The following is a 9,948-nucleotide window of genomic DNA, read 5'->3' as shown; positions in this document are numbered from 1 at the left end:
TACTGTCATATCTCTCATCATGTTGGTCAATTGCCTCTTTGCCTGATGGCTTCAGTCTGGCACTAGGAATTTCACCAGATGCGATACGTGTCACAAAGAATGGAGCAACTGCCATTCGTGAGCTGCACTGTCCTTCCCATGAGGAGGCAGACACTAGAATTTTTGCACATATATCGAACTGTCCAGATGAAAGTGTTGTGATCATTCAGGCGACTGACACGGACATTATACTGCTATCATTGTACTATTTTCCCAGGCTAATGAATATCAAACAACTCTGGGTGGAAAAAAAATGATCTCTTCCTCCCTCTTCATGACTTGGTGAAGTCACTGGGTGAAGCTGTGGATAAGGACCGTTTGCAGTTAATTGACACCTTGCTTACTTGTTACGTCTTGTCAGGCTGTGATTCGGTCAGCTATCCATTCAGATGGGGCAAAAAGAGGGCAGCAACAGTTACACTACAACATGTAGGCAGAGTGCCAGCATTTTCGAGTTTTGTCCTCACTGATTCAGGCCAGAATGATGAGTTGACCAGTGAAGCTCGCAGCTTTTTTGTGATCTTTATGGCAGAGCAGACGATACGTCCTTAGATAAACTCCGTGCTCATTTATTTGCTTCTAGCAAAGGGATCTGCGATCTCTGCCTCCAACTGAAGACGTGTTATTGGAGACCGAGAATAAGGCTCATTTGGCTGAAAGTTCGTCCAAATAAAGATCGTCCTGAAGTTATGTCCGGAACTCATTTTACTTTTACCGCTTATAATATTTTGTGCAAATGAGGCACCGTACTTGCATTGTGGAGTTTCTGGTATTTCTCACAGTTGTGTGAGATGAAAATTTTTTTTTTCTCTCTGCTAACCCCCTCCCCCCACTTCTCTCTTTGTCTGTCTGTCTGTCCCATCCTCGCTCCACCCCCTCTTAATACAGTGCAGCACCCGCCAACACATCTCTCTCTCTCTCTGTCCGTCTCCGGACGTGTCCAGGCGGTGTTTGTCTCCAGAACTGTCGGGGTCGTGTTTGGTTGTCTCCGGATATGTCCGAACGATGTTCATCTCCGGCCATGTGCTGGCGGTGTTTGTCTCTGGGTGGTATTTATAGTATGACCGACAGAAAAGGGATTGTGTTCACCATGTGAATACCAACTGAAGAGATGCAGTGCCCAAGATATTCAATGTCTGACGTGAAGAAACTACATTTCTCAAGGTTTAGCGTAAGACCGGCCGAAGTAATCTTCTTAAATGTTTCATCCAAGGCGCCCAATTGTTTTTTTTCACGGGGTGGTAGAGAACAATAATCTTAAAGTACACGTGGCATGTTTTGCCAATTAATTCCCGCAAAATATTCTCCAACGCTACAAGGTTTACGGACCATTCTTTTGACCAAAACATATCACACGAAAACGGAAGTCCTCCACGAATGGAAAAGGTCTGGTCATCGTCGTCTTCAGCAGTGGAAATCTGTAAATAGCCAATGCACATATTGAATAAGTTAAAAAGTCTTGCACCCACAGAGAAATTTGAGGATTGAGTCAATTGCTGGAATGGGATAAAAATCAGTGACAGTCACAGAGTTCGATTTTCGGTAATCAACACACAAATGGAACTTACCGGACGACTTGCCGCCTTTAGGAACGACGACATACAGAGGCCGAGTCCCAGTGGGCGACTGGAACTCGGCCTGGGCCTCTGATTCGAGGAGAGGCCCAGGGTGAATTGGCTGGTTCTATCAGACCATCAGATCGATCGGTTCCGGATATGGATCTGCTCTGACGGAAAAGCAGTTCAAACCATGCGAGACCCACTCGTGTCCTAACGGTATGCTCGGATGAATTAGATCAATCACGGGTGTCTCTTGGCGTGGCTCCGGGTTAATTCAGCAGCCGCACAAGTCGTGTAACGCAAGAAACACAACACAAAAGAGGGGGGGGGTGGGAGAGGGAAGGACAAAACAGTGGGGAACAGAGACATTGGGAGATCTGTGGAAGGGAGAAGGATGGGGCAGAGAATACGGGGTACACAAGATGGACACCACAGGGACTTTCAGGACCTTACATGACAGGGAACTTTTGGGAAGGAAGGCAGGGAATTTGAAGGAGGTGGGCTTGGGGTGGATTAACGGGGTAGAAAACATCGTGGTTTTGGATGGGGGAAGATTAGAGGTAGTGATGAGCAGCTGTTTTGAAGACCTGGAGGGAAGAATGGGATTGAAGAAAGTGTGGGAGTTTATTCCAAAGGCGGGAAAAAAAATGAAGGAATGAAAAAGTGAAGGTGAGCAGTGATTCGTGATTTTGGTAGTTTTACCAGAAGGGGGTTACTGGCGGACCTTGAGTGCCCTGCAGAAATTTGGGAGGCGGGGGGGGACATATCGCAGGCAGAGCAGGGGGGGGGGCGAGACCGGAGAGGAGATGGTGGAGACAGAAAGACCACCGACCTGCCTGCAGTGAGAGAGTGAGAGGCCCAAAGACTCAGTCTCACTGCGGGAGATGCCAATGATCCTAAATGACTTGGTCTCCACAACATGAAGCCGAGAAAGGTGGGAGGCAGGAGCACCAGCACCGAGGGGAGAGCAGTACTCCATCAGGCTGCAGATGAAAGCTTTGCATGTGGTCCGGAGCTCAGGTGGGTCGAGGAAGGACTTTCACGATGGAGGATTCCCAGTCGGTGACTGGCTTTGGAGGCCAGGTTGGATATGTGGCTTTCTCCAGGAAAGATCATGGCAGATCGTGAGACCCAGAAGCTTGAATGAAAGGACTTCTTCCAGATGATTGAGAAAGTAGATGGGGGAGGAGGGGGGTTCCAAACGGTCCTTTCGGGGAGACATAGTGAGAGTGTGAGATTTGTCAGGATTGAAAGACATGTTCCACATGTTGGAACAGTTTGTGATTTTATCGAGATCTGCAGAGAGCGAAGAAGCTGCTGCTTACCGGTCTGAGGGATGACAGATGGGACGGCAGAGGGTGGAGTCATCAGCAAAGAGATATAGAGGATTTTCCAGAGAGTCGGAGAGATCATTGATGAAAACCAGAAAAAGAACAGGGCCCAGAACGCTACCTTGAGGAACTCCAGTCTGGACAGGAAGAGGGGATGAGAGAGCTCTATTTAGGGCCACACGTTACTGTGACAGGAGAGGAAGTCTGTGAGCAATGAGTGGAGATGGCCTTGGATACCACAGGAAGAGAGTTTGGTGAGCAGGGCATGGTGCCAGACCATATTGAAAGCACGCGATATGTCTCGGGATATGGCTCTGATATAATGTCTGGCATTGAGGACCTCCATCCATTGTTGGGAGAGCAGAAGCAGCATATCCAGGGTCGAGTGACCTGGTCTGAAACGAAATTGATGATCGAAAAATCAAGCCGTTGGAGATGAGGAAGAATTTAAGGTTTGAAGCGATGATGGATTCCATAACCTTGCTGATGAATGCGAGAAGACTGATTGGTCTGTAGTTACAGGGATCTGCTTAAAAAAGGTGCGTCATCCCCCTTTCCAAGGGAGATATGCTTATGTGAAGCACAACCCAAAGTTAAGGCATGGTCATAATGTCACATGACCAGTTTGGTCTGGATCTGGTTGTCGGTTTCTGAGAAGATTTTTGAATGAAACACCAATACTTGGCAACCCCCCCCCCACCTTTACCCACTTTAAATGGGCAGATCCGAATGAAGACCTTATTGTCCTCATGCATTGCACCAAATTTGGTCCGGATCGCTCAGGTATATGTGGAGATGGTTTCGTGAAAATGAGGGATTCGGGGAGAAGGTACCCGTGGCCACCAGAGGGAGATACAGCCATGAGGAGCACAACTTTAGATGAGGGCACGGTCCTGATGCCTCGTGGCGAGTTTTGTTTGGCGGTTTCTGAGAAGTAGATTCTTGAATAAAATAAGAAGTATTTTGGGGCAAAAAGCCTCTTTTACCACCCCCGCTCGTGAGACCCAGAAGCTTGAATGAAAGGACTTCTTCCAGATGATTGAGAAAGTAGATGGGGGAGGGTGGGGGGGTGTTCCAAACGGTCCTTTCGGGGAGACATAGTGAGAGTCCTTTATAGGGGGCACATCCGCATGGGGATCACAACCCCATAAGACCTTGCTGTCCTGATGCATCGTACCAAAGTTGGTCCATATAGGTTGGGTAGTTTGTGAGATGATGTTTTAGTCAAATGTCAACAGACGTACATCCATACAGATGGCTGGACACCGGGACCCACTCTATGAGCTTATTTCAGAGAAATAACCCTCAACGCCACTTTTGCACTTCCACACAAAAATCTGTAATTATTGATGCAACGTTACATCTTCAGTTGTTTGCGCTAAATACATGAACAAACATTTCACAAAGGTATAAGAGAAAGTTTATTGAAACGTTTTTGGGTTCACCACGGTTGCTATTTTTAGAGCGTGCAATTTCAATGGCAACATTAGTTCTAATTAAAAGAATAATACCAATTCCAATCGCCCAAAGACAGAGACCAGGTGAACGTTTTAGGAGATGCGACTTAAATGTAAACATGAAACTCTGCTTCGTCAAGTCACACCAAAAAAAGAAATTGGCTTACCATGCATTTATAAATGCAAACAGTATGCTTTATAAGCAGATGCAAACATGCTGAGATCTCCTGGAATGCAGTATTCACATTTATACAATGCAGAAGATTTAAGGACGCGAGATGTTCAAGTAGTTGGGAGGAGTTTAAAACGGAACAAATCATTACAAAACAAGCAAAAAATGCTTTGTACAAATCATGTGGTCACAATACCGCAAAAAAAAAAAAAAAAAAAAAGTTCGAACAAAACAAAAAAATAACCCCAAACAAGTTGACCAAATCACCATGCCAACCATTGTGAGTTAAAACAAACAATGAAAGGCAGGATATGTAAAATGAGGCATTACAGTTTACTGACCATCACAGCTGCTGAGCTTGCTCCGCGGGCATTACCATCGGAGGGCCTGATTTTACAAACAATCCATTGAAGGTTTCCCCTCAATGTGACGCATGAATGGAGCGGCTGAGTATGATTTCCGTGGCGTTAGAGCGTTTGGGTAGCGGTTGGACGGTTGGTGCTTCTGTGGCTGGTTTGTGCAATCTTCAAGGGTCAATGCACGTGTCTCACTTACACGGCGTTGCTTCATAATTTCCTTATTATTAGGTGTAACCTCAGGTGGACATAGCTGGGCAACGGACTGCGGAGTTCTGGTCGCAATTCCAGCATAACCGGTGAAGGAATTCTCATCTTTATAATGAGATTTAATCCTCCCGATAAAAGCCGAATTAGACACACCTGCTGCACCCTTCACTTTTATTCGACTGCTCCTTCTGACAGGTGTTTTATCAGGAGCTTGAGAATCCTCCAGCTGGCCGGACTCCCAGAGTGAGATTATCGTGCGTACTCTCTCCTGCACGGGCAGTTCGATGCGAGGGGACACATCTGGACTCCGCACACTCAATTTTTGCTGCTCCTGAAGCTTATCATATATTTGAATGTTGGCAGCAACCTTGCTGCAAACTCTTTGATTTTCACACGACAACCGCCGGGCAACGCGTGACTTCACTCGCATCGCACTACCCACGACTGTGTTGCTGTCATCGTTGTTGCGAAAAAGCAACAAACGTTTTTTAAATGTCGATGTGTGGATGACGTCATTCTGCTTGAGAGCTACTTGGGACTCGTCCTTCATGAGGTCACTAATGCTGGACACGAGATCATTCATGAGGCTGCAGTCAGGTTTTTTCTGGAAGTTCAAATCCTTTTCAATATTACCTGGGGTATCGTTGCGTTCTGAAAATTCAGGCCCTGGCTTTGACGAAACGTATTCTTCTTTTAACTCCTGCTCCTCAACAACATGCCGCGCTTCCTCAACAATACCGATTGCATCCAACCGTTTTTCCTTCGAATCCATTTTGGACTCTTCATCCAGCTGAATGCAACGGGCATCATCAATCTTATACGAAGAACCCCCAACCCCTCCTCCAATTTTCAATCTCTCAGTCACTTCTCTACTTTCAACAACACCTTCTTCAAAGTTCTTGCGACCAACGTGGATATCCTTCAACATTTCTGAATTGTTGTCTTTCCTTTTCTCAAAATGGAGTTCACGACTGCATAAAGGAACCACAGAGTCCTCATTGTTACGTCGGTCAGCAAGGAGGCAGATGGAATCGCACTTCAAGAAAGCTCGCTGCGTGCAACTCTTCAAAGGAGTGTTTGAGGAAACAGAAAAATTCTGGAGATAAGGAGAGGACTCTAGGTCAGTCCCCATCGCAGAAGCAGATGCAGATTTGGAGGAGGTCTCTGATGTGTCCGTGTCACAAGAAACGTCCACAGAAGAAGCAGTAGCACCGACGGGATGTAAAGAAGCAGCAGACATCATTTGGCTCTGGTGACCTGAAACCCAAAGAGCATAAAGCACTATTGACAACAGCACATCGCCATTGGTGAAGCAAATCAGAGACTCTCCAAAAGCTGGATTAATACAGCAAGCCTAATAGCCTCAGTTGCGTGAACGACCCAGACATGGAATGCATGTTGTAAGCCATTTGCAATGAAGCTGGATGGAGGCAAAATGGAATGGAATGGAGAGCTCCCAAAGCTATAGGAACTTAGGTGTTCTTAGCTTACGGTTCATCGCCTACTCCTGGCCCAAGTCATCCTTGAAGAGTTCAGCAATGTGAAGAGCCTCGAAAAAGCCATGCGACATGGTGTTGCATATACGATTCAATGATGAACAAATGTTTAATTGATCCCTTCAATCATTCCTTAAACCACATTTGACCTTTTCTCTCCAAACCGATGCCACCTTTTGCCTCACAAATAACATTGCAAAAAGGCTCCAATTAAAATGAGGATATGCGTTACGTAGGCCTACCTTGTGGCTTGCATAAGGAGGTGCTGCATTGACGAGCCTTAGGGTTGGGAAAGCGGATAAGTGTGTCCAAACCATCATGCAGTGCACAGTTTGCCAAACGACGGCCCACATTTTCCTCAACGGCATGTGTGGTGTAGCTCATAGAACCTTGCAAGGGCAGCTCACATTTTGTCTTGTGAACAGGCTGCAATGCCAGAGAGGGAGTGGGAGTATGAGAGAGAGACAAAGATAATCTTAAACTGTGCAAACAGATATATTTCAAGCAAACACTCTATTAACTAAGACCGTCAAAACTTTGACAACTATTACACTGGTCAACAATTTTTTACTTTCTGAATGTTGTCTAGATTTCTACAAGTGAATTAGGGTATTCTGGCACTGCTGAATCAGGAAATGGCATCCGTTTCTCTCCATCAGGTCAGGTTTTTGTGCTAAGTTGATTTGAAAAAATCAGATCTTGTGACAAAATCAATTACATTTTTGTGGCATTATCAACTGATTTTTGTCAACACATATCATCCTAAACATGTTTTTAAGAAAAAAAAATGTTTTGCCAACAACATTTATTGATTACATGATAGAAACATTGATTACTGTCATCTGAATGGTGGGCATTGATAAAGGTAAGTACAAGTAAATTGCATGTTGCGTCACCACTGTTCAAACTTCAGGGCTTGAACTTCCGTTTGTTCGAACTCCTGGAATGTTCAGCGGCAGGGAGGTCTCTCTTCAGATTCCAACAGTAGTCAGCCATCATGACTGCGTCCCAGCGACCCTGATACCTGGTCTCCATCTCCTTCATGTCCTGATGGAATCTCTCCCCCTGCTCGTCACTCATTGAACCCAGGTTCTCAGGAAACCGGTTCATATGTGAAAATAGGTAGTGCATCTTGATGCTCATGTTGCAGCCCAGGTTTCTGAAAGCAGTCAGCATGTTGTTGACAAGTTCTGCGTAGTTTCTGGCCTTATTGTTGCCAAGAAAGTTCTTCACTACCGAAACAAATGTCTTCCACGCTTCCAGTTCCACTTCGTTCATTGAGTTTTTGAACTCTGGATCTCTGATGAGCTGACGGATCTGAGGACCATCAAAGATGCCAGCTTTCAACTTCTCCATGGTCAATCCTGGAAAAGCCTGGCACAAGTAAGTGAAGCAGTCACCATCTTTGTCCAGAGCCTTGGTGAACTGCTTGATTAAGCCGAGCTTGATGTGCAGCGGTGGGAAGAGTATTCTGTCTCTGTCCACCAGAGGGTCGTTGATGACGTTCCTTTCTTTGCATGGCACCAATTCCTCCCGCACAGGCCAGTCCTTCTTCGTGTAATGCTGAGCACGGTCCCTACTATCCCACATGCACAGAAAACATGGGTACTTGGTGAAGCCAGACTGTTGTCCCAACAAAAAGTTCACCATCTTCAGGTCAACACAAATAAACCACTTATGCTGATCATAACCAATTTTCTCCAGCACGTACTTCACGGCTTCATACTTCTCCTTCAGTGTAGTCGAGTGAGCGATGGGTACAGAGGCAAACTGGTTGCCGTTGTGTAGCAGAACACATTTCAGTGATCGCTTGCTGCTGTCAATGAACAGTCTCCAATCTTTGGGTTCGTACTGTGGCACTCCAAGCTTGAGCAGAAGCGCATGTCATAAATTGGCGCATGTAGGTATTGTACATTCTTCAGAGTTCGTTATTTCAAGAAATACAACTTTTTTGTATCACATTATTACAAAATCTGCCCCATTAACTTTAGTTTTGATCCACGAACTTTATGCTTTGCCTCACCAATTTTTGGAAGATTTTGAGGTTTTATGACTTCACACTGATCCCTTTTCGACATAATCACCCAGAACTATCGTACCTGAATACTTCTTGTCATTAAAATAATTATTTCCAATCAAAACAATTACAGAGATGCCAACTTTTGGAAATCAGAATTAGGGAGGATTTGCAACCGACACCAAATAATGTGCGCTAAGCGCACATCTCGAGCGCGGAGCGCTCGACCCTTGCGGCGGGGTCCAGGGCCCACCTTAGGGCCCTGGAAGCTCTGGGGTTCTAGACGCTCTCTAGTGCCCTCTGAGCCCTATTTTGGAGCATTTAACATGTTAAGAATTCCCACTTTTTGAACAAAAAAAAGGGGAAAATTGTGCACTTTTTAATGTTACATGTATGTTAATATTAGTAAGTTAGGGGACAATCAAAGATTAACAAAAAGCACAAAAGAAGCAATATTTTTCTTACCTTACTGGCTGGTACTACTGCTGCTTGCTTTTTCCATGGCAGCTTTGCTGAGTGACAGCTGTGTGGCTCTTTTAGCCCTTCTGATTATGTCTTTGCTGTATTCTCTCTGGTAGCAAGGGGTGCTATGAGCTAGTTTTTCAATTAAGAGAGCTTCCAGGGTTTTGACACTCAAATTGGGACGAAATTCAGTATGATTCTTCCGTACAAGACTGAGTGCCCGCTCACATGATGCGTTCGAATGAGGAATGACCAAGATTCCCTTCATCACTTTGCTCAAATTAGGTTACTTCTTGGCACCAGTGCAGGGATCTGTGAGCTGTGAAATCCGATGCCACTGCTCATCCACTCTCACTGTCTCAGTAGCAATTGTAGCTATGGAGGCGTCTGCCTGGTAGTGAGCGAATTCACTCTCAAGACTGTCTATGTCACTATCACCGCCACTGAACAGGCAGGGGAATTTCTTGATGAAAAACTCCACACAGTCAAACCCCACTTCTTGGTGTAGCTTAACATCCAGCACCTGAGCATGCTTGGCTAATTCATCATCTAGCAGCCAGGTTTTGAAGATGTAATTGCAGGCTTTCACATAATATGAGCGAACTGCACTGAAGAAACCTTGGATGTCTGACTCACTCAGAGTGAAGGTGGATTTCTTGAGACTCCTTTGTTCCCTTATATTCAGTTTGGCATCGTTCCCAATCATGAGGTCCTCATCATTCTTCTGATGATTTCTGTCAGAGAAGGGTACATTTACCAGAGCAACCGATGACACCGATGGTTTCAAAAACCGTACGAAGATATCTTTCAGAAGACCATTCAATTCTCCGTGCATGAGATGAATACAGG

General features: G+C 45.4%; 1 protein-coding gene across 6 annotated transcripts in view; it reads right to left on the bottom strand.

The window, feature by feature from the left end:
* Nucleotides 1–4,332: 4,332 nt before the first annotated feature.
* Nucleotides 4,333–9,948, bottom strand: part of LOC147023687 (uncharacterized) — a 39,959-nt gene continuing 34,343 nt past the window's right edge. For all 6 annotated transcript variants that reach the window (XM_085889410.1, XM_085889411.1, XM_085889412.1 and 3 more), the window contains exons 12-13: nt 6,863–7,046; nt 4,333–6,381 (exon numbers count right to left, since the gene is read on the bottom strand). In XM_085889410.1, coding sequence (XP_085745536.1) covers nt 4,952–6,381; nt 6,863–7,046 — 1,614 coding nt within the window. In that variant the 3' untranslated portion in view covers nt 4,333–4,951. The remainder of the gene's footprint in view (nt 6,382–6,862; nt 7,047–9,948) is intronic.

The sequence above is a fragment of the Eptatretus burgeri genome, chromosome 7, assembly GCF_056783735.1.
Source record: "Eptatretus burgeri isolate ZD-2024b chromosome 7, Ebu_testis_v1, whole genome shotgun sequence".
Lineage (NCBI taxonomy): Eukaryota > Metazoa > Chordata > Myxini > Myxiniformes > Myxinidae > Eptatretus > Eptatretus burgeri.
The sequence above is the reverse complement of the archived record's forward strand: the minus strand, read 5'-3'. Positions and strand labels throughout refer to the sequence as shown.